Consider the following 27022-nt stretch of genomic DNA (forward strand, 5'->3'; position numbering starts at 1 on the left):
GGCCGCGCCGCCGCCATGTCGCTGGGCGAGTACGAGCGGCACTGCGACTCCATCAGCTCCGACTTCGGCAGCGAGTCCTCGGGCAGGGGCGGCTCCCGCGGCGGCGGCAGCTTGCCCGGCGAGCAGGAGGAGCTGCACTACATCCCCATCCGCACCCTGGGCCGCGGAGCCTTCGGCGAGGCCACCCTCTACCGCCGCACCGAGGTAGGCTGCCTTGGCGGCGGGGCGGGCCGGGAGAGGGGCCCCTCTCCTCCTCCTTCTCCGAGGAAGGGGGCCCTCGGGGCTGCTCTGGGGCGGGCCGAGGGCCGCTCTCGGGGCGAGCGGGGCGGTTTCCGGAGGCTGGGTGCTCGGAGGCCCCGGCGCCCGAAGAGCCGCAGCAGGGCTCGCCCCCCGGGGTGACTGACACAGCCCCCCGGGTGACTGACTGACTGACAGCCCCTGGCGCCGCTCCGGGAAGAGCCCGTCTGAAAAGTGACGAGTTCGGCCCTGGGTGTCGAGGGGCGCAGCCTTTGGGTTTCGGCAGGTTTGGGCGCCGCCAGTCTCTGGTCCCCTGAAGTCTCTTAGGGAGATGTAGAGACTCTTCTGACGCTAATAGATTCCTCATTTTTCTATGTTCTATTCCAGTCACAGAGGACATGGGGGCATCTCATACAGGTAACTCTCTCGCGTGATCAGCATAATCAGGGGAGACTGGCAGAAAAGCCAGTCCTCCCGTTGCTCCCAAATCGTTTAATCCCATCCAGTTCAATCTTTTTTAACGCACAACTGTCAGAGTGCTTGATTGGATCCTAAGGGAAGTTCTTCAGATTTTCTCTGGGGGAGGGCCACCCTGAGGCATGACGGCTCAAAGAGTTGTAAATGAACACTTCAGTTCACTTAACAGATCGCTTGTAGCCTGTCTGACAACGTGGGTGGGCCTGACAAGGGCAAACTAAATTTGTCCTCGTTTCGTTGATTTTTTTTTTTTTTTTTTGTCTCTAGGCATACCTCCATATTTGTAATGGCTTATGGTCTTGTCCAATGTCCCACAGTTATGGGAGATACACTGTTATCCCTTTATTGAACCGGAGTATGTTTAGTCTTTACCTGGAAGCCTTGTAGTTCGTTTTTTTGGTGGTTTGGTTTTTTTCAAAGCAAGTGCTGGTCAGCTAGAAAGATGGCTTCAGGCCATCGCTATTCCTAGTGACAAACAGAAAACCTCAAAACTTATTGTTGTGAAGAATCTTTGTCTGAAATCTGTAAGAGGCAGGAAAGTCTTTTTCCTTTTCCTGAAATTTTAATTTCCTGCTATAAAGGCACATACTGTACTCTTCATAGTAGTGTGTTTGCAATTAAAAGATGTTTTTGTGTTTAAGGACGACTCACTTGTAGTGTGGAAGGAGGTGGACCTGACCCGGCTGTCAGAAAAGGAGCGTCGTGATGCTTTGAACGAAATTGTTATCCTTGCCCTGTTGCAGCATGAGAACATCATCGCGTACTACAATCACTTCATGGATAACACCACGCTGCTGATTGAGCTGGAGTACTGTAATGGTGAGATCCCTGCTCCCACTTACAAACAGGCAGCTGACACGTTGCTGAGTCACCCTCCTGCAGAACCTGCAGGGCGTATTCCTGGGGTGTCCTCTGGGGAGCGGAGGAGTGGAGGTGAATTCTGCATAGTTCCTGAAGAAGAGATTCAGAACCCTTCTGATTGATTTGTGTCTCAGGTGCCAAAGAAAGAAGCCCAGTAGTTAGTGCAGGCAGTTCAGGCAGTAGATGATTTCTCAAGTCTTCTGAGTAGCTGGTGCAGTAGAAGAAGTGGGATATTGGTAATGTACACTTCTAATGCTCCTTGCTGTGTTCTTTTAGGAGGACAGTGGGAAGAGACCATGAGGATATTTGGGCCTCTCTGGCAGTACAGAGTGGGGCTGTTTTTCAGTAGCATCACTTAAATAGACCCATCCATTTGGCAATTATAAATCAAAGCTTAAAAATCTACTGGCATACTGCAGTCAGGACTTTCTTCTGCCTTGTGCTATCAGCTTGTACGTTTACTATTTAAAAAAAAGAAATCTGTTCCTTCTGGTGGTGGAGAAAACTTTAAAATTCCATCTAAGAGTAGATCAGATGGTATTGTTTGGAGTTTGCAGGGGAAACAGTCCGAGCTGGGACGGAGAGGTAGAAGGATTTGATATGAGGGTCTGAGTTGCAGCTGCTCATAGGCAGCTGGAAGAGGAGGTCATACACAGCTAATACTGCTGGAACGGGATACCTACCTAGAACTGCAATACGGTTCCTATCTGAATGAGTGGGACAGCTCCCCAGCTAAGTATCCTGTGTGTGTTTGGGGGTTACGTTAAGCCTTGGCTCATCAGCAGAAACTTCTGGTTGAAAAGGCTATCATGATGTTATCATCTTAGACAGATTGCTTTCACTGGGACAGGTTGGGGAGGACAACAGATTTCTGGAAAGTGTTTTTGAAGGGTGTCAAACACCTGGTTGGCGTGTTGGCCAAAGCTGGTTTTGCTTCTCTGCTTTCTGTTCTTCTGCAGGGTGGAGTCCAGTGCAAGAGTAAGGGAATGTTAGCTCTTTGATGCACTATTTATTTTAGGAGTACTCTGTGTGAGTTATTTAGCTGCCTGGAGAAGACTGCATGCTTGGGGCCGTTACAAATTCATTGGAGGGCATAGAGGGAGGGCTGCATAGCACTGATGTCTGTGCATGTTTGTTAACGTCTCTAAACTGTTTGTTTTACTTTGGGACAATAACCAAGAGATGAGTATATAGCCTGTGTTGCCTGAATATGTCTGAGTGGCACAGAAGTAGGGACATGAGAAAGAGGGAATCTCACTTAGGCTTATGGATATTGGTTTTGCCAATTTGTTAATAGTTGTTTCTGTGGCTTTTTTTACAGTGTACAAGTCCAAGATAATTTGTCAGTAATTTTTAAAGTAAGGCTAGAGTAGTTGCTGTCAGACACTGCTCAGAATCCAAAGTTTTTACTGTTTCATTGTCACGTCTCTTCTGGAGATCTAGGAAAGACTTTCAAATTTGAGTAAATATTGTCCCCATTTTACAGGGGAGGAAGCCAAGTTATTGATTTATCTGCCTATAGTTGTGTACGTGTATCATGGTACCGTAAGACTTGGGTTTATCATGGGATAACATCCATGAATACATCTGAAATAGATTTAGGAAGAAATAGTCTATAAAATACATTTGTTGAAGAGAGACTAGAGTGTTAGAAGGTTAGGTGTGATTAGATGAAACAAAGAAGAAAGTAATTTGTTTTTCTTTTCAGTATGTGTGTATAGAGGTATTGGGTTATCTGAGTCAAGAGCTAATTTGTCTCCTTGTGTAGGGTTTTGGCTATGTAATACCTGTCATGCTGCTCTTTGGTTCAGAAATGCTGCAAAAAAGATGGCAAAAGATCAGAGACAAGGAACAGAATTCACTAAAAGCCTGCATAGTCTGAATCGCTAGGAAAGAAGTTCATAAGAAGAGGCAGAAGTGAATACTTTGGTTAAATTGTGAATGTGAAGAGCGATTTGTGGATAATTTGCAAATGCGAACGTAAGGCAGAAAAAAGAAATGTTGAGAGATTGTAGCAAGGCTGAATGAGAAGAAATTAAGTGAAGGGAATCTTAATCAGAATATCAGAAAAGTCTTCCTAACATGGAATCCTGAAATAAGTCCCTCAAAGAGGCAAAGGGGAGCCATTGTGACCTGCTTTGGACATCTACAAGTTGACAGGCCCGTGGAAATCATACAGCAGAAAGATGTCTTGGACCATGCCTGTGGGAATGGGGAAGAGCCTGGTGTTCTGTTACTATTAGGACATAATATATGATAATTGGGAAATGAAATAGCAACAGGATGTGATCAGAGGTTTGGGGTTTACTGGTAGGATGCTAATTTGACAGGGAGTCTCACTGCCTGGAGCCCTCAGCATCATTTCTTTTAGCTCTCCGTGGTTTTCAGTCTGCCGTCTTGAAATTGTGAGGTACCCTGAAGAGTCTGTTGATTTCAGGCTTCTGTTGGTGGTGCTGCTGTTGTCAACACTTTGTGAATTCTGCATCAATGTATTTGGCAGGGCAGACAAAGGAGAGAGGCAGGTCAGAGCTGGGCAGTAAGTGGGGAAAGGCAGTAATTTATGCTTTCAGGGACTACTCTGAACTTAAAATTGCTTTCTTTTTCTTTTTTTTTTAATGTGTTATTTATTTAAATATAATGCTGAGCAGGACAATCTCACGTGATTTGGTGTGCAAGTTATAAATGTTTACATAACCCAAGAAGCTCTTAAGCTAAAAAAGTAGAGACTACTGGCTTATCTTACTGATTCACTTTTCAGAGAGTATTAAATGGTGGTGTTAAAAAAGAGTCATCTCTGCTTAAACTTAGATATGCCAGTAAAGTTCTTAGATGGAAGAAGAACTAAATTTTTTGAGTGCCTGACCAGTTTAAGTGAGAAGTGCTGAGGGAGAGCTGTAGTGATTCACCAGATCTCTTAGGGGATTTGAGTATTCCCAGCAGTACCCGAGCAGAGTAACTGGTGCCATTAACTAAGATGAACCTCTCTGACTTTCTCACTTACAATTACAGGAGGAAACCTCTACGATAAGATTCTGCGGCAGAAAGACAAGTTATTTGAAGAAGAGGTAATTTGGACTGCTTTGAGGGAGCAGTGGGGCTGGCCTAATGTTCTGGGGAGCTGTCTGGTCTGGTTATCTGAGTATTTATACAACATTTTTTCCATAGTGCTGGTGGGGAGTTTCTGTGTATATCTGGGGACTGACATCCTTCCTCTCCTGTTGACTATTGCAAGCATTTATGGACTATCAGAAACTTTTTATTTACCTTTTTGGCTGTCTATAAGCAGTATAAACTTCCAAGGAAAGAATAATGAAAGAGCATTCAGCTGACTTTGGTCACCTTGTCATCTTGGCTAACATTTAACTTTAAAACCTCTTTCTGCATTTCTTCCTGGTTGGTACTCAATTTCTCTCTCTTAATAATTTTGTAGGTTCTTTTCTCAGTAATTGCCTTGAATCCATCTCACCATAGATTTTTTTCTTGTTCCTTTTATTTTTCTTTCTTCATTTTTTAAAAAAAAAACTTTTCTGCTGTCTGCTTCCACCTCATGCTGTGGTGGTTAATGATTACACTTATTTATCTTATGTAATGACTTTTAAGGCCTTCTGGCTTGTGGTGAATATTCATATTCCAGAGAGCCCAACTGTAGATCTTTCCCGGGTGGTCATTAGCTGTCATTCCTAAGTCTTTTCACTCACTGAATTCTGCTTGTCAGGGCAGACACTATGAACAGCACTAGAACAATCTACCTTTTGGGATATCTTTTCAGAGAATTCCAAAAGAGGAAATTCTAAATTTTCATGCTCCCAAAAGAGCATCTAAAGGGTACTGTTAGGCCCTCTTGCTGTGCCTCTGTGTGACAGGGACATAGTGGATTTTGGGAGGTTTTTTTTGAGCCTCACATAAGGCTTTTGTTTCTACCTTTGCAGATGGTGGTTTGGTATCTCTTTCAAATTGCATCAGCTGTGAGCTGCATTCATCGAGCAGGAATTCTTCACAGGTAAGTGTGGCATGTGGTGAAGCTAAGGTAACCAGTGCGGTTCATGGATGTGAGTGCAGAACTCCTTTGAGTAGCCTTTGCTTCTGTGTTTAAAGCAAGCACTGAGCTTCTCTCCAAAGCATAGCTGGACTGCCTAGATGTTAAGTGTGACTTCTGTAAAGAATTTTTATAGGGCTAGAAACTGTCTTGTGATAAATGTGTAAGAAATTTTGTATATGAAAATAGAATTGCTGTCTTTGATGCTGCAGCTTTGTGAACAAAGAGTTAATCCATGTAGGAAGGAAGTAAATTGGCCCTTTATTGCCATAGCACATAAATGATGTTTGCTAAAGTGGGTTGGAAGAGCAGTTACCACAGGCCAAACGTAATTCCTACCCGCTCCACAATTAATAGCTTCAAACCAACATGTACATCCTTCTGTAATTCCTGGAAGCTAACAGTGATGAAGACTTTGTATTGGTGCATTGCTATAGTATAACCCATGGAAAGATTTGTCCTGTATTTGGCCCAATCTCATTTCTTTGGCCTGTTATTTAAGGAAGTAATATAGCTTGTTAGCTGATAGTGGTAATTTTGACATTGACACTGAGATTTTAATGAGTAGCTAATTACCTTCCTCTGTTGCTCTTTTCTGTCTGGGAGGGGTAAATTTCATGGCTTATGTGTGCTTCACGGAGGCTGTGATCTTCTGGGGAGTACTGCACATGCAGACAGCTGTTTCCAGCATGGTTGGATCATGTGCTGCACAACATCCTTCTCTAACTAATGAGCATAGCTGTGTGAGGATGTTTTCTGTGGGATAGCATCCTGGTTGCTGCCATTCTAAATCTTTGGTAATTGCAAAGCCTTGCTAATGAAGGGTTGGTACCCTGCACTCAACAAAGTAGTGCCTAAGTTTTTGACCTAAAGCAGATGTCATGTCTGTCCTGCTTTGCAGTGATTTCCTGCTTACCACCTCTGTTGCCCATCTTCACGGCAGGGTTCCCAGTCTAGGAACGTGTGGCCCCAAATCCTTCCATAATAATGAATTGAACAGTTATTTAAATGTTTGCAGTGATTTACTTCTGCTGCAGACATTGTCAGAGTGACCCAGGACTTTGCGATGCCCCAAGTGGATGAATGCAAAGTGCTGCTTTACTTGATGTTGTCCTGATCTACACTGGGAAGTTGTTGATGGTACATTAGGAAAAGGGGGTGTTATGAAGTGTTGGCCATGGGAAGCATATCATACTGCGGCAGCTTCCTCTCTGTATTTACAGCTTCTTTTATTGATCTGTGAAACTACGTACAAATTATTCTGTCTGGGAGAAAGTGTTTTCAATGAGTTTCGGAATTCAGCATTTTTGTGGCCATCAGCCTTTTGATCTTCTGGGCGTAGTACCTCATGTTGTAAAGAGTTGTTCTTGAGGCATAAGGTAGAGGGATGTTATGCTTAAGTTCTAGAGTGGCATCTGTTTCACACCCTCTGTGTGTGTGTTTATATTTGCATACATACACATTCATGCATACATTCATGTTTTTAGTGAGCTCAGGGACTCCTGGCTTGGGTCTATTTATAAAAATAGGAAAAATAAGACCTGCTCAATGACCTTCACATGAGAAGAGAAGAGTCTGAGAGGGGGAAAAAGAACTGTCTTTCATTTGTGGCCTTTTACATAGTTGTCTGGAGCCTGAGCTTTCTAGACTGTGCTGTGTTTGTGTGGCGATGTGATAAAACATGGATAACTGCAGTTACTGCCTCAGTACTTGGGGTCAAATTGCCTTTGGAGAGCTCTGTGTGTGTGAGAGAGAGTGCTGGCAGAGTAGCAAGTACCTCATTTTGGGAGGGGAGGTATAGTAGTGTGTGGAAAACTGTGAAATCCAGAAATATATTTGAGCGTCTGCATTTCTTTTTCTCCTTTCAGAGATATAAAGACATTAAATATCTTTCTAACCAAGGCAAACCTGATCAAGTTGGGAGACTATGGGTTGGCAAAGAAGCTGAACTCTGAGTACTCTATGGCTGAGACTGTGAGTATCTCCCTTCTTTGTGTGCAAACCGAGGTGTGTTTTTTCTTTCATCTCCGCATGCCTTGCAGAAGATCAGGGATGCTGTACATTCTTGCTGCTCATTTTCTGTGGTTTTTCTTTCCCTCTCCCCTCGATTTCCCTCCGTGTTACCTCAGTAACATTGGCATATTTGCTGGTGTGTTGCAGCCTGCAGTTATCCTTGCTCTCAGGTTACCTTTTAGAGGTCTGTCTCTCTCCAAAGCAGCAGTAGACTAAAGATAAGTGCCACTGTGGGCATGGAATTGTGCCAGAGCCAGTATAGCTGTGCTAGAGAGTGCTGCTCTTCTTTCCCTGGTACCTAGGCATGGTCCTTCCAAAGGTGAACCTATGTAACACAAAGGCGGTGCTATCTAAAGGTACAGAGACAGCAATATAGTCACATCGGTGCAGTGCTCTTCCCCTGGGCTAGTTAAGCCCAGCTTAGCAAGTTAATTTGGTCATGCTGCAGTGCTGACAGGGGCATTTTGCCTCAGCTGGATCTGAGATAGCTTGGATGTACTTGCCTGACATTGCACTATGCCATAGATACATTTCCTATCTCTTTAATACTCAGGCTCTGAACTGAATTACAAAGAAGCAAGAAAGGCACTTGTGCTTCTTATGGTAGCCAGGTGTATGGTTTATTGGTAATGCTCTTGGAGGGGGGCAGAGCTTTGTAGGAGAGATTAATTTTACCAGAAGGCTGTCAAGCTTAGCTTTGTTCCAGACCCTTCCAGAAAGCAGTTTTGCAACTAGTGTTATGACACAGGGTAAGCTGTACTGCAGACACCTGAAAGGCTCAGCTTAGATTTCCCAGCTCCATTAATTTCTGTGGTGAGCACTAGGCTTGGAAAGGGAGACAGTGTCTGGAGCTCCTATCTGCTAAAGGCCTTTATTATAGTTTGGGATGCAAGCCAGCTTGCACTTCCCCTTACCAGGCCGTGTTATTAGATTTAATGCAAGCTACTGGTGTTCTGTTAGGATGTGTAGTTAAATACTTGCCAATGTCTTTCCAGAACATGAGCGCTATTGGCGGTGGCACAGTAAGTGGGAACTGAAGGCTACTGCATAAAGCCCTTGCTAAGCTGGGCTGCAGCAATACCACTTCTGTTTCATCACATTTTTCATGGCCTTCTGGCTTTCAGGGAAAGTGCAGTCTGTGCTATGAATTTCCAGGTTTGTTTTTTGCCTGTGTTGTGTGTGTTCATCTACACCTGCAAGCTTTTTTTTCTCCTTTTTCACTTCTGAAAAATATTGAGCTACATGCCTTCAATGATATTTCATTCTGTATATGCTGGCTGTGCTCTGGGTTAGTTGCTCAATTTGTGATCTAATGACTAGTGGTGGTCTGGAAGTAGCTTTTTGTGAAATGAGTGCAAAACATGTTATTGTCAGTATTTGTAATTGTAACAGTCAAATTACGATTTTGTAAAATGTTTATGTCTTGCTTACTAAACACTGATTTCTTAATTTATCATTCTTTCTCCAATTTACCAAGGAAGACATAGAAAATATGTCTGCGTCTTACAGAAAGCTTACATTATCCTTTGCTTAAAAAAGGTTTAGATGCAGCGTCCTAGTTCTCCATATGATACTCCAACTAGGTGGGCTTCTAAACGTTCCCGTGGCTGGGACTCGCGTAGCTCTGTAACTGTCACGCACTGTAACAGGAAATGGAAGGGAGATGGCAGATTCTGAATGTGCCCATTAGGTATCTAGCATACTAGTAGAGTCTAATGAAAGGCAAGCTTTGTAGTCCTTGGAGCTTTGCTGAGAGAGTTTAAAAGAGGCTAACTGTAAATATTTCCCCTTCTTTTAAATTCTGTCTCATTTTATTTCACTGTCTAGTTCCTTGCCAGGGAATGAGCTCCATTCATCTGGAAGCTTCATTCTTAGATCTTTTATCATGTTTGTTCTGTTTCTCCTTGTTGTGACTTTGAGCTATGCCACTATTTCTGTTGTACCTGGGAGGGCTTCTGTATTTAAGTCATGGGTTTGGGGATTTTGTGTGTGGTGGGGGGTGTTTGTTTTAAACCAATTGTTCAGGAAAGCCCACTTCTGAAGTGAAAGCCTTTCAGGTGGGACTCAAGCCAGCTTTCTACTTACTGACCCAAAAGTAACCCCTCTTTCAGTGGAGACAGAGTAGCCTTTGTCCTGGCAGTACCTTGTGATCAGAGTGGCTCCATAGCCATGGACAGGCATCTGTGTTTGGAAGCTTTGCTAGATCCGTTTTCCTTCAACCTCTTATGAGGGTTTCCATATGCCTTGTCAGTATGTAAGCCCCTGATTACCTCTAAATGTAGTATAATTAAGAGAGGGGCAAGTCCTTGCTGTGTTCTCATGACTACTACTCTATTGAGAATTATGTACCACATCAGGATCTGAGCAGAGAGGTGTCTAGAATCTTCTAAGAAACTCGGGCACAGGCTTGTGGATGAGAAGGGAAGAACCATCCTTGTTCTCATACCTCCAGCACGTTGGTGGGTGTGTCATCTGTGTCACTTCAGTGCTGTGTCAGGGCTGTGTCTAGCTCTGATGCTCATGGGCCTGTGTAAACATGATGGATGCAGAGCTCCGGAATTCAAGGCTGCTGGATCATTTCTGATTTTTCAATGTTTTTTTTCCTAGCTGGTGGGAACTCCATATTACATGTCCCCAGAACTCTGCCAGGGTGTGAAATACAACTTCAAATCAGATATTTGGGCTGTGGGCTGTGTCATCTTTGAGCTGCTTACTCTGAAGAGGACCTTTGATGCTACTGTAAGGCTGCAAACCAGGATGGACTGAGTAACCTTATTTTTTATCAACCTGAGATTCACACTTGTCTCATATTAACTCATGTTTTTCTTTCATTGTTGTTTAAATCTGCTGATTAAGACGACAGTGGCCTGCGAGTGCCAACTGTAGCCAGAGAAAATATCAGCATGATTTTCCCTAGCCTGCACTGCAGGTGCCTCTCTGGCTTCTGCCAAACCCAGCCTTGTCTGCAGCCCTGGGTTTGCCAGATGCAGAATATAAACTGTGCTAATTTGTATCATGGTTGTGAATGAAACATCCTTTTCTCTAGAAGGAGGAAGTTTGTGATTGTGTAGTCGTCTTGTTTTTTTCAGCATTACTAGCTGTGAATTTTCTGTGCACCATTCTGTGGCAAAAACTTCCAGCCTTTGGATTTTATAGGATTTAATCCTGTTACCCTTTCTCAAAGTTTGGGTGCAAGAGAAGTGTGGTCAAGCTGGCATGGGGAGGGTGAAAGGGAGCATTGCTGGCTGGCATATGTGATTTACCAGCTTGTGCCATGAGATGGGAAAAGCTGCTAGCTGCCATGATGCAAGATTTTGTAACCCTTAAAGAGACGTAGTGAAAATACCATCCTTTTCTGATTTCCTCTCATCATGGCTACCAAGTCCCCAGTAACTTTGCTTCTGTGTGGTGTTTCAACAGCAATATGCTGCATAGGAGATTCCATGCAGAGGGAAACCTATCCTCCTTCCACTGTTAGGGAATTTGGTGAAAAGCTGGATGTTGCCACCAACAGCTATCAGAGATACCGTTTCTACAGGAATTACTATTAGGTTCTGGAGAACCTGCTAGGCAGGCAAGAAGGATGTGTCCTGATCAGAGAAGGAGGAAGGAAATAATGGTGGCCTGTAGCATCTCTCCCCATTGGACACATTGTCCAGTTCAGTTCCCTTACAGCTGTTTTCTGGTTTCTGCCTAGAATCCCCTGAACCTTTGCGTGAAGATTGTACAGGGAAATCGCGCCATGGAGGTTGATTCCACTGTCTACTCCCGGGAGCTGATCCAGATGGTGAATTCCTGCCTTGATCAGGTTGGCGAAATACTTTTTAATTTTCAGACACTCCTTCCCAGCTGCCTAAGCCATGGAATTCAGGGATGAAGGGGAATGACATGTTTGTTTCAGCATGAGGACTGTTGATGCAGGGTAATTTCTGTGAGGCCTGAGGCATCCCTAAGGCTGGGCTACCTCCAGTCCTCTGAAAGCATTGTCTCAAGATGATACACCATTCAGTCCTGCAGGCTTGGAGGGGTGCTGGGTTTACTCTGACAACAATTATTTAATGGGCTGGCAGGAGCAATTATTTTCTAATGCAGTGCTGCAAAGGTGGGAGCATCGTCTCAGTACAGTCTCTTAAGGTGTGAGACTGTGACTCTGACTTTCTGACTGTGACTCTGGCTTTCTGTAGGGAATTAATTTCTTGAAAGCAAACATAGTATTGATACCTTCAGAGAATGGAAGCCACTCCTGCATGTCCCTGACATTTATCCCTATTCATTCCAAATATTTGAATTCATTCCTTTCACTTCTGAAGGGAGTCAAGGAAGGAGGTCCATGCAGGCTTGAATGAGGTCTTCTGGCCCAAGATTTCGCTGTAGATGATGAGCACTCCCTAGAGACTGACTTGTTGCTCACTTCTTTCAGGATCCAGAGAAGAGACCCACTGCAGATGAATTGCTTGAACATCCCCTTCTCAGCAAACGCAGGAGGTAATAAGATAGTCTTGCCTGAAACCTGGACAGGTGACAGGGAGAACAGGAGGGTTTGTGCAGACTAGTGGGGTTTGTGCTTTTGTAGTGAAGTCCTTAAGGTAATTTGGCCTGATGTGAGGCGGTTGTTGAAGTACACTTCATCCTCTTTAGCAGAGAAGTGTGCATTCTTGCTGTCTTGACTTCTGCTCTGATGTTCTGTTGGTGCGTGGATATGGTGAGAAAGGTCTCTGCATCCTTTGTCTTAGAAGCTGTTGTATTGAGAACCTTGAGGCATCCCTTTCTGAGGCTCCTTTGAGGAATGCTGGTTCCCGCTCTTCAAATCTCTGTGAACAAAGGGTCACAGACATCATCCTATGGTCATTGGGAAAAGCCTTTCAAAATATATGTATCATGTAGTGTAGAGACCCTTGCTTTCTCCTTTGTTGCCTCCCTCTTCTGGAGAGAGTTGCATTGAAAGTGGCTCATTTTAGCTTAGTTTGACCATCAGTCTGCACATGCTGTCTTTCTATGAAAGGTGGACCATAATTCTGGACTGTTTGGATCCCACTTTGGTTACATTGGGAACAGCAGACTTAGTCCTTTATACCAAGATTCTTTTACTTGGTGGTCAGCAAAGTTTGAGTTTTGTCTTGCTGTATGCACTAGTAAAAGTCCAAATCCTGATAATATCTAGCCATTTAAAGTCATTCTTGTGCAGTATGGGTATTGGTATATATGTAGTTTGTTGTCCTCAGCTGTCCTGAAAGTTTGTTAGCTACATGGTACATTACTTCTGCCCTACTTACTGTGTATTGCTGTGAGCTGGTAAACAGCTGCCACATTTCCTCCAAGAGGGAGCAGCATTTTATTGGAAAGGAAAGCAGTCTCTGCATGCTGCTTGTCAGTAGATTGCTTTTGGCGATGTCACTGTTTCCTAAAATGCTTTTTATCCTTTGGCAGGGAGATGGAAGAGAAAGTCACACTTCTTAATGGGCCAAATAAGCGACCAAGGTAATTATTTGGGCATGTGTTTGAAAGAAAGTCTGGAGAGAACAGCCCCCAGAGAGGAACTTTGCTGAGAGTGTTAGTCTGTGACAACCTTAATGGAATAGCGTAGTTTAGAAGATCCCTAAATGCTGGGAATTTGACATAGTTGTTACATGATTATTGTCCCACGTTTTACTCTGCCTTTTATATCCTGCTTATATGTATGGCTGGAGCCTTACCTCAGCAGGTCCCATACAGCTCTAATCTGTCCTACTGAGGATGTAGTCTTTACAGCCTGCATATCTGAGGATGTAATGTAGATCCCTCCTTTCATGCAGATTCCCTTGAGCAGGAGCAATGTGACTGTCTGAATGTTGAATATAAAGTGAATATAAGTATCTTTCATAAAACTGGATATATGCAGAGGTTCTCCACAGTCCCCAGCAAGCCTGTAAGCAGGGTTAATCCATGAAGCAGATAGCTTCCATGATGTGTATAGCTGGGTTTCTCTTGATTTGTCAGATAGAATTTGATCTTTTTTTCCTTGTAAACTTGGAAGTACTGTATGAGCACATTATGTGGAGTTGTTCAATTCATAGGTTGCTCGCAAACAGTTTGCTTTGATTACAACTTCCATTTTGCAATCTGCTTGTGAATTGATTCTTACCTGTATGGAAGAGTTATATTTTTGCCCTCAGATGGAAGCCTGTAATTTAAATAAAGAGGAGAGAGGGAAGTTAGAAGCTTTTGGATACTTCTGTATTTTGAGCAAGATTTCATGACTGTTTTTTAAGGCTTTCATTTTTCACAAATGAGAACAGCTCCATGGCCATTCAGTGAAAGCCCGGTCTTTTTAAATTACATCATATTGAACTGTAGGCTTTTAAAAGTGCTTGCTGGAGGCTGCTTTCTCTGCTGCTCTGAGACAGGTTTGATCCTGAGTCTCTCTATAGCAGTTGAGGCCTCACAATCACTCAACGAAAAGAACAGTTTGTGAAAATAAAAACCTTGAATGGTTGTGAAGGGGAAACTGATAGACAACCATAGGAAAATGAGTGATGACAGTGAATGCAAACTCAATATTAAAAGCATGTGTGTTTTGGGGGGGTGGGGTCTTGTGCAGGTCAAGTACCATGAATGAGGCTCCCATTGCAGTGGTGACTTCGCGCACTAGTGAGGTGTATGTTTGGGGGGGTGGGAAGTCCACCCCCCAGAAGCTGGATGCCATCAAAAGTGGCTGCAGTGCACGCCAGGTGTGTGCTGGTAACACTCACTTTGCTGTGGTGACAGTGGAGAAGGAGCTCTACACCTGGGTGGTAAGTGAGAGAAACTGCAGGAAGGGGGTAAGGGTGGGAAAGGAGAGTCCAGATCCACTGCTGACTGTTCATGAGCCTGTTAGAATCAGATAGGCAAACGGCTTGGAAAAGGAGAAATCTGATTGCAGTGGACACTGTGAGGCCATCTGCTTCGGGGTTGACCCAAGTCTCCCAAGGCAACTGTGTTTTGGGGAGAAGTTTTCTGTCATGACAGGAAGTGTATTGGAGACTTGCTGTGCACTTGAGAATTGTAGGTGGTGGACTTGTAGGCCCAGACGTGGAGTCAAACATCTCTTCCTCCCCTTCCTGGCTGCTGGAAATGCACTGGAGGCTTCGTGATGCTCTGCTGGCTTTGTGTATTTTTGAGGAAGGTTTTCTGAGATCAGAATGGGTGACCTTGTTGTAATACAGATGTCATCTGCAACGCAACTTGTGGATGAAACCAGAGATGTTTTATACTAAACAACTCTGCTCTTTGTGATGATTGGAAATTCTGTAAGAGTTGAAAGTGAGTAAAAAAATGTTGACATATAATGTGTTTAAAACAATTGAACCCAATCTTCTTGGGCTTAGATGGTCAGTGACATGGAGGTATTTTGCATCTCCAGGCTTCCAGAGGCTTTTATATTGATGATACAGAATCTGCTAAGACAGATTAGAAAATAGTGGTAGGTAGGTGAGAAAAGAAAGATCTAAATGGGAGGAGAGCAACTTGAAGTCATTTGCTGGATGTTTCTGCAAGAATGGCCACTGAAATCTTTCAGCTGGCTATTAATATTTTAGTTTTAGCTTCAACGCTACTCAGAGTCGTTTTATTTTTCGTGTAGAATTGGTAGGTCTGGCCACTTTGGTGACATTTGTTTCATGTTATGGGTTTCTTTGCAGCCATTAGGATTTAGAAAAGTAGGTCAAAAAGTTGAAGGACAAATTTCAGTCCTGTAGTAGGGAGCAGGTTCTGTAGTGTGGCAGATGAGAAAGGAGCAGGAATTCCTCACCAGCTGGTGGCCTGAGACCAGATCACTTCTCGTTAGTGCATAACTGCCTGAAAGCCTGTGCTGCCATTTAGAATGTTGCCTGTTGTTATGCCACATAGCAGATATCAGTCTCTTCCCTAAGGTAGCTAACACACTTTCTCTTGCTCTTTGCTGTCTTCTGTTGTTTATTTGAGGTGCTGTAATTATTGGCACCATCTCTGGAGTTGTGGATACATAACCTTACCAGATGTTTCTGTCTTGCAGAATATGCAGGGGGGCACCAAGTTGCATGGGCAGTTGGGACATGGAGACAGAGCTTCCTACCGGCAGCCAAAGCATGTTGAGAAGCTTCAGGGAAAAGCTATTCGCCAGGTGTCCTGTGGAGATGATTTCACAGTGTGCATTACAGGTGAGAGCTGGAAGGGGATCCCTGTCTCCTCACTTTGCTGTGCTGTGGAAGTGTTTGCCTTCACAATAAGGTTAGCAGAGCAGCTTTGTGCAAAAAGGAGAAAGTCCCATATGTTACTCACCCCTCAGTTTTGAGGATCATAGATGTGGCAGTGGAGATAGGTTAACGTTATTATACAGAGGAAGATATTGACTCCCAAGAAAGTTGGGTGTTTTGCTAAGGATATGCTCCTTTTTGGTGATGAAGCTGGGTGTTGAGCACAGCTCCTTGTGGCTGTGCAGAGTCCTTGCTCTTACCAGTGCATGTGTTGCCTCCATGCATGCCTGTATTAAAGATAGAGGAGGCTGAAGTCGAGAATGTAAATGTGTTTGAAACTCTTTATGGACTGTGTGGGGAAAGAGTCACCCAGTGATAAAAGATGATGTGTATCTGAGATTTGCTGTTTAATTTGGAAAGCTTGAGACCTGGTAGCTTCTCTAGTTCTAACCCTGCTCATACTTTTAAAGATATGTTAACTGTGGCGTTGTCTGTTATGGAAGAATTTGAATCTCGCTTTACCCATGGAAACGTAATTCTCAACAAGGTAGTTTCCAGCTTATTTTGCCAGTGCTGGAAAAGCAGAGGTTTGACAGAGATAAGCTCAGACGCTCGGTGTGCTGGAGGAGTGGCTTAGTGAGCCACAGGATCAATTTGTGAGTTTCTGTTAAACAAAGTGGCATGTTCAACCCAAGATTTTTTGACACTGGTGGCCTGAAATAGCTGCAGGTTGTGGTGTAAGGTCATCCGTCTTAATGTGAACAAGAACGGACTCCATATTATCCTGATGACATTCAGTACTAAAGAGGAGGATGATTACAGAAAAGAGATTGCTCTGGCTGTGTCCTAAGAGGTTAATATGCAGCCTAATACAAGCTCTGTGTGCTGACCGAGCTTCCCTTGTGTCCTTCAGATGAGGGCCAGGTGTATGCCTTTGGCTCAGACTATTACGGATGCGTTGGTGTTGACAAGGCTTATGGCTCTGAAGTGCTTGAGCCCCTGCAGCTGGATTTCTTTCTTACCAACCCTGTGGAGCAGGTCTCGTGTGGAGATAACCATGTGGCAGTGCTGACCAGGAGCAGAGAAGTCTACACATGGGGCTGTGGAGAGTACGGTAGGTAGTGTCTCTCTGGAACCTAAAGGCACTGGGGTATGTCTGCTCCAGAAAGCAGCTTGATGCAGGTGTGTAATGCAGGGCCTGGGTGAGGGCTGTCTGGTATGCCCTGGGGGTCAAAGAATGTTGTTTCTTTGGGCCTTTCTTTCCTTGTAAGAATGGGGAACTGGGGACTGAGCCCTATGGACTTTACTCTGGGAAGCTCTAGGGTGCCACTTGGCTTCCTTGTGGGTAGGGCAGTTGTTCTGTGAGTGGGGTTGGGTTGCCTTGAGGATTGGCAGGCAGTGATGCATGTAAGTGAACAGGTTTCTAGTTCTGTAGGGAGATCCTTTGGGACTATGGAGACACAATACCATTTCTTAGGGACAGGCACCTTGTGAGGCCGTTTCTAACTGCACTGTTTTCACTGATGCAGGGCGCTTGGGCTTGGATTCAGAAGAAGATCACTACACCCCTCAGAAGGTAGGACTGTGACTACTTCTCATAATCTGCATGGGCATAAATCCAAGTTAGTTGCTGTTTGGAAATATTAACTGTCTGAGGCTCAGGTGTTTTTTCTGAGGTATCATAGAGTTTGCAAGGATTTTAACTTTGTTTCTTCACTTCATTTTGCTTCATTTCTCCGTAGAGATCATGGCAGAGGGGCATACCACTCCCAAACCAGCCAGCATCACAACTTAAAGCTTCATTGCTCTGATCTCCATGCTGGAACTGGAAATGCTAAACTTACTGTTGTAGAAATCATAGTAGAAAATACCAGATTGCATACCTCGGGTCTGTAGAGGAAACTCACAGCAGTGCAAACAATGGGGAGTCTTTGAATTTGACATAAGGAGTTAAAGATGAGTTGAAAGTAAAACCCTCTTGAAATACAGTGCTGGGGGTAATTGAGGTAATCTAACCCATTGGGGGTTAGAAACCAAGGATGTGCCTGGAAGCCAAATATCTGTGATCACACAGTACCACAGCCACACAGCACAGACCCAGCCCTGCTCAGCTAACTGGGTCTGGTGCTTGTAGACCCCAGCTGGCCAGGATGCCTGTGCCCCACATTTCTGGTTCCTGTGCTGGCTCACCGGTGTCTGTACACAAGGTCTAGAATGCCTTGAATTTCTGCATTGTGACCAGAGTTTCAGTATGCTATAGACTTTATGATATTTTTGCACCTTCATTCAAAATAACTGCATTGGGTATTGTCAGTGCCCAGACTAGCTGAACCACTGCTCTAACCCCATATGTTTTCCATGTGCCAGCTTCTGTGTAGTAGGTGTTGGGATTTTGATTTTCTTGGGATATATTTCTTCTACATAGGTGGATGTTCCAAAGACCTTAAACATTGTGTCCGTTCACTGTGGCTGTGATGGGACTTTCCTGCTCACCCAGACAGGCAAAGTGTTGGCATGTGGACTCAATGAGTTCAACAAGCTGGGCCTGAATCAGTGCACATCAGGGATAATCAACCATGACGTAAGTGCATTTGGGTCCCTGGCTCCAGCTCCCAGCAGTCAGTAGTCATATGGGAAATGGAGGTCCTGTGACAGTGACAGAACGTTTATTAGCTTTGTGCCAATTTGTTAGTTCCGATCCAAGACAATGGATACTGGATTCTGGGAAGAGGCAGTTTGTTCCTCAGTTTCCTGTCTGCCCTATGGGCTTATGTCAGATCTGATGTAGTGAAACAGATAGCAACCTGCTCCAGGGTGACTAAGCCAGTGACATGGATTCTGGCAGTTCTTTACCATGCCCATGTTGGGACTGTCTAGGTTAATGTTGTGGTCTGCCAGGACCTGCTTCAGTAGGTCTTAGCTGACGAGTGTGTGGTTTTTCACTCTGTGCTTACCCACATATCTTTTATCAGACATACTGTGAGGTGCCATACGCCACTTCCCTTACTTTGGCCAAGCAGCTGTCCTTCTACAAGATCCGTACCATTTCTCCAGGGAAGACACACACAGCTTCCATTGATGGTGAGCCCTGTGTATTAAGTGAATACTGGTTGCTGGATTACTTTATATCAGCTTTGCCCTTTCAGCCTTTCCCTTGACATTGAGGGTTGTGCTCTTGGTAGCAAGGCTTGTGCCTACTCTAGGACCCAGGATTCCTGTTCCTCAGCAGCGTTGCCTCCTGGCCAGCTGAAGCAGCAACATCAGCTTCTGGGTCAGCCTTCCTTTTTTTAAAGGGAAAAAAAAAAAAGGGTTGGGAAAGAATCATGCTCTGGGCTAGCAGAGGAATTGTTTATGACCGAGTTAGGCTTTGCCCAAGTGACACCAGTCAGAGGTCTGTGAGAAGTCCCAGCCCCCAGCATCAGAAAAGGGAAGCAACAGGAGAAGGAACCGGGGAGGCGTTTCCAGGCTGAAGCCATTCCTCTTGGCTGGCACTGTCCCCTCCCAGCCTTGCTGGCTTCTAAGCAGAGTCCTTTCTGGTCATGGGCTGTTGCTGCTAGTTCTCTGCATGCATGGCTGCTTCCAGAGTTGGGCCCTCGCTGTGACTGTCTCCTCGTTCCTCCTCTCAGAGCGAGGCCGCCTGCTGACCTTCGGCTCCAACAAGTGCGGACAGCTTGGTGTTGGGGACTATAAGAAGCACCTGGGAATTAACCTGCTGGGAGGCCCCTTGGGGGGTAAGCAGGTGATCAGGGTTTCATGTGGAGATGAATTCACCATAGCTGCTACTGACGGTGAGTGGGTCTTTGCGAAGTTGTGGTGGGTTCCTTTGAACTAGATCTGCAGGGTGGTTAACTGGCTCCCACTGAGCATTTCCTAGACCACCCCCACAGCACTGCACTGAAGGAAATCCTCCTGGACTGGGGCTGTCTGGCCCTGTTAGTTGTCGAAGTGCAGCGCCAAGCATTTGCTGTCCCTGGGGCTGCAGAGTGCTGGCTTGGTGGCTGCCTGTTAGATTCATTATCAGTTTTTTCTGCCACTGGCAAAATGGACGTGGTGGATAACATACTTTGGGATAGCAGTTATAGCAGACAGGCTGTGATCCTTGAAGCAATTACAGGCCAAGAGGGAGAGAGCGAATTGAAGCTTCTGAATCTCTCTTTCCTCAGACAACCATATCTTTGCCTGGGGTAATGGTGGGAATGGGCGTCTGGCAATGACATCGACCGAGAGAGCTCACGGCTCAGATATTTGTACCTCGTGGCCTCGGCCAATATTTGGATCATTGCATCATGTTCCAGACCTGTCGTGCCGTGGCTGGCACACCATCATCATTGTTGGTAAGTGTCAGTTTAGGATGAAATTTTGGGATCTTGGTTATGATCGTGTATTGCTTGCCAGGACCTAGACTATAAATCCTGCCTGGGAACAGGCCAGGTTGCTGGGGGGGGAATGTGGCAAGCTGCTCTGGGCTCTAGACATGCACTGTTGTGCACTGTTGTAGGAGTTATCTTGCTGTCCATGTGGCATGCTAACTGAAAGCATGCTTCTCTCCTTGCAGAAAAGGTGTTGAACTCTAAAACAATTCGATCCAACAGCAGTGGCCTGTCCATTGGTACTGGTGAGTAACCTGCCCTGGGCAGCTGTTGTTTAAGTACATTCAGTGGTTAGTTTGAGTGGGTGCAGTTTGGTCCTGCAGCATGGTTTCTCTGTGTTTGAAAGGCCTCACAGAAGAGCTCAAAGGGAGGAAATGTAGCTGCTACCATGCATGGGAAGGGATGTCCCAAAGCTGGGAAAGAGAGAACTGAAACAGAGGAGGAAGAACATGGATGCAGCATAGTTGAGGAACTTCAGTTTGACAAGGAAAAGCTGAGAGGAACTCACTGAAGGGAGCTGATAAGGGAAGGGAGGCTATGGGGCAGCTGCTGGAAAGATGGAATCCAGTTTCTTGGACCTCTGGGATGGCTGGGGCCAAGAAGCTACAAAAGCCTGCTGCACACAAGCCATTTTGGGGAGGCCTGCAGGGAGTGTTAGGAGATAAGCTGTTGAGGGAGATTCCACTAGCATGTGCTCTCACTGTGGCCATAAGCCCAAATTTCTGCATCTTCTCTGCTCCTCTGCTCCAACTGGGTTTGTCGACAGGAATAGCGGAGGTGGGGAAAGTATAAAGTTTTCACTCTTGTTTGCTAGTGGCTCAGAGCTGCACAACTGGAGGAGGAGAGGAAGAGGATAATGAACAGGAAGCGGAGACCCCCAATCCCAGTGGAGGCTTTCGGGGAACCATGGAAGCAGATCGTGAGTTGGGGGGCTGGATCAGCACCACAGAAGCTAAGGGAGGCAACAGTGCTGACAGCAGCTCCTGCCCTGGCTGGCTCCGGAAGGTAATGTGGTGTCTCAGAAATGCCTTAAAATGGGGATGTAGGCTGGGGAAAAGTGAGTGGTCCCTTCCACTTTTAAGGGATGCTCTGAAAGGTTCTCAGAGCCGTGCTGCATGGGGAGCCCTTTAGGCCTCGCTGCCCTTTTTACCACAAGAGGGTGTTGGTGCATTGGTTGAGGAGATGAAGTTGGCTGCAGGAAGGCAGGCAGGCCTGACAGTGCTGCTTTTGTGGATCCAGGAGCTGGAGAATGCTGAATTCATTCCCATGCCTGACAGCCCCTTTCCTCTGAGCATGGCGTCTTCAGAGCCCGAGAAGGAGACTCTCCCTTACCAGAAACTTCAAGGACTCAAAGTGGCCTCTGAGGAACCTGTTGGATTAAATGAGCCCAAAACGGAGCCCTGGGTAATGTTATGCAAGTGAATGCTTGGCTGAAAGCTCTTGGGGACCATAAATGGCAATGTTGCAATTATGGGGAGAGCTGAGAAGAGGGTGTTGAATTGGCCTAATTCATCTGGATGAGGAAAAGAGGGCTATTGATAATCAGAGATGATGCTGCAAAGAGAACAATTCACAGGAACCTAGAACACAAAGATGGGGCTTGGTCAGATTGAAAATAACGAGGTCAGTTCTGTGGAAAAATGCAGTCCATGCAATTGGAAAAAATCGAGAAACCTAGGGCCCAGCAGCCTAGCAGAAGATAGAAATTTAGAAAGCAGAAATTGCTGTGAGATAGGAAGAAGAACTGATAAAGGAAATCACTGAGAAATTAGAACCTGTGAGATTACTGTATTCCACGAGTTTTCTGCCCCAAGAAGAGGCACGGATCCCAGGCTTAGGGAAAGGGGGGTAAACCAGATGGATTTCGGTGATAGGAGGACAGGAGCAGCTTTCCCAGAAAAAGGAGGAAGTTAGTGGCTTTGTACTGAAGACATAATGACTAGTAGCTTGCTGACCTTGGCTGCTAGAACTTTGGGAAGTCGGGAAACGAGCTGGGGTGACACTTTCTATGCATGGTTTCTTATGGCATAGAAAACTCCTGGCCTTGCACTCAAACCTGGCCTGACTTCCCTCTATGTCTCTGCAGCCTACTTGCCTGAGTCCAACCCTGCCATGCGGTGAAGGGAAGGCTGCGTCTCCTGTTGTGGGCTGCATGTGCAGTGCTCTGCAAGTGGAGGTGGCGCACCTCCGAAGCCTGGTTTTACAGTGTCTGGATGATCAGAAGAAGCTGCAGCAGGAAACTGTTCGTCTGAGTGCCCAACTCCAGCGGTTCTGCAGGGGGACGGAGGGAGTGCAGCAGGTGAGGACCCATCACCTGGGTGCACATCCATGCTCAGGGCTCACTACACTCCTGTGTAGATTGTGGAGGCTGTGCAGAAGGAAGCAGCTTTTAACAGATGTTTCTCTTAGAGCCGAATGGGGGTACTGAGCCTGGTGCCTGTCTCTTGTTTGGGCTGCTGATGCAGGCTCTGGTAGTAGCAACAGGAGTGAAGCCAAGGAGACAGTTTCCTGTGAGGACAGCCCAGTCCTTGAGGGACCTGGGATTCCCTTTTATTTCTCCTGATGAGAAGGGATGGGCAGTCAGATGTCATGGAGAGTCCCAAATGGCTGTGAAGAATAGGAACTGTGCCTGGCGAGGCTCCTAGCTTCTTTGCAGCTAGTCCTAGAGCTGTTAGGGTAAGTGCTGTGTGTTTTGGCAGGTGGAGGTTCATTCCAAAGGAACACAGACAGCCAAAGAGGAGATGGAAGTGGATCCGAAACCTGACTTGGATTCAGATTCCTGGTGTCTTCTGGGAACGGACTCGTGCCGCTCCAGCCTCTAGTCTCCTGAGCCCACTGGGATCCATCTAACTTCACAGCACACTAACCGAATGCAGAGAGCGGCTTTCCTGGCTTCAGGTCACTCGCAGACAAGAAGCGAGGCCGGAGGCTCCAGAGCAGCACCCATGTACGTTTGATATGAACTAGGAGTGAGTTTGAGAGGGGAAGGGCCCCTGAGCTCTAGGCCAGCTCAGTGATTGAAGCAGCAGCAGCTCCTCTTTGTACCTTATCTGTCAATTCTGCACGAGGCAGAACGGCCCCATTACGGCAATGGCTCCAGTAGCGGCTTCTGGCCCTTTCATTGTTTCACTGCTTCTTGGGAGCTGCCTTTGGGACCCCAGTATTCATCACTGCATCTCTAGATGAGAGGAGGAGACGTGTTTTGTACTGAAGCTGGCTGAACCCTAAAACTCACCACCTTCACTTCAGAGGGGTGAAGGACTAGGATCCTCTCCCTACCACATGGCAAGGCCCAGGCGGTGAGGCTGCTCCCCTCTGCTCAGGGGCAGAGGGAGCAGAGAATGTCTCATTCTGGAGGCAGTGGAGATCTTCCTGTAAGGAAGATAATGGTAGACAGCATGTCCCTGGTCTTGAGGTACAGCTTCTGGCCATACGGCTGTGTCCAGTGGCCTGTATAGACAGAGTTTAAAGGCTTTATTCTGGGTGCCTAGAGCTTTCCAACTTCCAGGCAATGCACCAAGATGAGTGAATCAGGTGTTGTTTCAAATAGCAGTAGTGGGGACTGTCTGAGATGGGATCTCTGGTTCTCAGTTTCAGACCACCTGCTTACCAACCAGATGACAAGCATCTGGGCCTGAGACTAAGTCACCCATTTCTTGCTCCAGCTCTTCAACTTGGTTTGGGTGCCAGAGCTTCTTGTTTCTTGGCATAAGCCTGTAGCTGCTCCTTGCTTGGCTTCTGTTCTGCTCAGCCCCTGGTGCCCACACTCTGGGTGGGTGTGGGAAGAATCAGTGTTTTTCCACTCAATGTTTTGACGAAGCTGGAATGCAGTTTCCTACCCAGAATAGGTCATTAATGCCATGGTCACAGGATGCAGCCTTCCCCAATGACCATGAATGATCAAGTCTCTGGAATTCACCTTCTTTCTAGAAGTGAGAGGCTTTCCCAAGAAAATTGGAGATGGGAAGAGGCATGGTCTGATGCTCAAGATTTCCTCATTTCCTGTTAGAGAATGAGGTTAATTTTATTGCCCTTAAATTTATTACCAAATTGACTTTGAACTAAGCTTTTGGGATTGGTAGGATCCCTGGGAGCAGCTAGCCTTTCCTGCCTTACGTGAAGCCTCTAAGGAGTCCCAAGTCCCTCTCACCTTTGCTGTGAGAGCGGGGTTGTGATTTCATTAGGCTTAAACCATCCCCATCAATGGCATGTCACTAGAACTGACTGTTCCAGGGGAGCCAGCGTTCCCCATTTGTCTCTAGAGGTGGATGCCAAACCATTCTGCTTGTAACTTACGCTCCTTAAATACTTCGTTGGTGCCTATTGCTAGTGTCTTGGAGCTCAATCAAGTGCAGTCTCTCCAGTGCAGTGTCCAGGGCGAGGATCGTACTAGTGTGCCCGTCCATTGTTACCGAAGGAAGGGCAGGAGGACAGCCCTCCTGCAAGGTGGTGAGCGTCAGGCACCCTGGTGTGGCCACGTCGCTTAGTTGCCCTTGTGATTCTGCTCTCCTTTCCCCCATGTGTGTTGGAGCCAGTTCTCAGGTTAGGGTCCCGGCTTGAGGGTTGTTGTTGCGGTTAGAAATGATTGAGTTGGTGACATTGCGGCAGTGCCTTTGAGGAGTGAAGAGTTGAGCCTGAGCCATGCCCAATAAGCAAGCACCAAGCTGATGGGAGTCGCTCTCCTGCAGTGCACTGCTATCCTCATTTCTCAATGCTCTGCAGTTGGGAAGCTAGGTGCACAGACTGGATTCCCCTTGGATCTAGTGGAGGATTAGGGTCCCTGACAGAGGATGCCCTGTGCTCCGCAATCTCATATGTGCCTTAGAGGATTCACGCTATCCAGGTTGTGCCTGTTACAGACCACAGATTTCACACCAGCCAGCTATGCAACCAAAAAAGCAGTTTAAAGCCAGCACTTTTGTCTTGGGCTGAAAATGGAAGGGCAAGTGGGCAGAAGTGCCTTTGAGCAGTTTCAAACCCTTTTTACTTCTCCCCTTCTTGCAGTGCTAGCTCCGTATGTGTTGGTCTCCTGCTAGTATTGCTACTGAGTTGTTATAGTGGAACACAACTTATGCCTGCTCTGACACTCTGGCTGAAAACTAGTTTGTCGTCTTTTTTTGAAAGGTTAAAGGGTGTAGTGGTTTGGAGTTTCTGTTTAAATAAATGTTTAAACTTGTTCTCCTGTGTTGAGTTGTTGGGGTTTTTTTTCCGAGAGAAGATGGGGAAATACACATATAGTCAGCCGGCTTCATGGCATCCTGTTGTTTGATTATATTTTTTGCTTATAGAAAGAGGGCCAAGGGGCTTGCACGTTCTTTGCTATGGGGAAAAAAAATCAGGTTCTGTGTCCCTTCATTAAAAAAACCAACCAACCAAACAACAAAACAACTCTTTTCTCTTGCTGCTGCATCTGCTCCTAGTGACGTCAGGGGGCTTTTGTGCATGTGTTTATTTCAACAGTTTGAGTGCCAAGTGGGAAATGAGTAATGGGAAGAGAGAGGCTCAAAGGGAAGAAGTACCTGTTTCGGAACAGCTTCTACTGAGCATTAAGGCCTACAGAAGGAAGAACCTGCCTGACACCTGCTCTGCCAACTGTTCCTGCACACTGTACTTAATGCCTGTCACTTCTAACTTCCTATCAGGGTCCTTAGTAAATTGAGAAATGTCTTGAGAGGCAGAGCTGGGTTAAAGACTTAAAATCACCAGAGATCTGGATACTGAAAATGCAGCATGTCTCCGAGAGGGGGATTGCACTGCAGCAGCTGAGCCTGATGCTTTGACTGAACTGTTACTAACTTTTAAACCAGTTATCAGAGACTTTCTGGATACTGCTGTCTGTCCTGATCTGAAACAATAGCTCAGCAAAGAGGAGTGAACTGCCCATGGTTGGATCCGAAACAAAGATAACAAATGAAGCCTGGTGATTTAATTTCAGTAACTTGTTTAATCTACAGTTTTGATCGTGTGTTAGCCATTTGCCTGTTACTTAAGAGAAGTCCCCAACAGATGGATTTATTTTACAGTATCAAAAGCTTTTCTGTGTGTGTTTACCCCAGTCACCATTTGCACTCTGCTGACTTTTAGGGTCCACTAAACACAGCCAACGGAACATGGTGCAAGGGAAACAGAGTTAGTATTACAGGACAGGCAGTGGTACTTAATTTCTTAACTACTCTTTGTTTAATTCAGTTACACCCTTCTATTACTTCAAGGAGGCTGGCATAAAGCTTCCAGTTTACCCCTTTCCTATCTCTTGTCACCTCTTGCTGTCCTATAGTTCGAAGCTCTGATTTTAGGTCATTGCTCTTGCTTCTCCGATCAATTTGGACATAGCAGATTATTTTCCCTTGTTTCAAGTCTGTGTTTTCTCTCCTCTCTAGGTTTGTACACTCATACCTGGCTGGCACAGTACAGTACTGACCCTTCCTGGGACTTTTATGCTTTTCTAGGGTGTGCCAAGGGATTTGGATTTCTGTCCACACCTATAGGGCAGAAGCTTTCCAACTTCTTTCAGGAGTCTGGTCCACCCACTGCAGGCTGGAGTGTTTCTTCATATTTGGCTTCTGACCCGGTTAATCTAGTCACTTTTTATCTTTTTCTAGGTTCCCATGAGCTGCTGCTACATTACTGAAGGACTTGCAAAAGGAGCTGCTGGAATTTTTTTGTTCCTTGTTTGCTTCCTGTTGCAATGTTCTCATACGAAGTAGTCATTCTTACTTTGAGAACACAAGCCACTCTGTGACCATTTAAAACAACTTTTACACCACAGAACTACTCTAATACATTAAAAATCAGAACCTGGAAAAATAACTGACTTAAAAATGTGCAGGAACTGCCAC

General features: G+C 45.7%; 1 protein-coding gene across 2 annotated transcripts; it reads left to right on the top strand.

Moving 5' to 3' along the window:
• Positions 1-26485, top strand: NEK9 (NIMA related kinase 9). 2 transcript variants are annotated; one of them, XM_075030152.1, is made up of 23 exons: positions 1-204; positions 625-654; positions 1356-1533; positions 4585-4640; positions 5505-5575; positions 7480-7585; positions 10232-10363; positions 11322-11432; positions 12045-12109; positions 13052-13102; positions 14202-14394; positions 15633-15777; positions 16727-16927; positions 17343-17389; positions 18239-18394; positions 18786-18894; positions 19440-19601; positions 19977-20147; positions 20369-20428; positions 20998-21188; positions 21423-21587; positions 22270-22482; positions 22883-26485. In XM_075030152.1, exons 1-23 carry the CDS (start codon positions 16-18, stop codon positions 23003-23005), a joined length of 2925 nt encoding a protein of 974 aa, XP_074886253.1. In that variant the 5' UTR covers positions 1-15; the 3' UTR covers positions 23006-26485. The 2 variants fall into 2 exon arrangements, with proteins under 2 accessions (XP_074886253.1, XP_074886254.1); XM_075030153.1 differs by lacking the exon at positions 625-654 and having other exon boundaries at positions 22883-26484.
• The last annotated feature ends 537 nt before the right edge of the window (positions 26486-27022 follow it).

Source organism: Buteo buteo, chromosome 6 (assembly GCF_964188355.1).
Source record: "Buteo buteo chromosome 6, bButBut1.hap1.1, whole genome shotgun sequence".
NCBI lineage: Eukaryota > Metazoa > Chordata > Aves > Accipitriformes > Accipitridae > Buteo > Buteo buteo.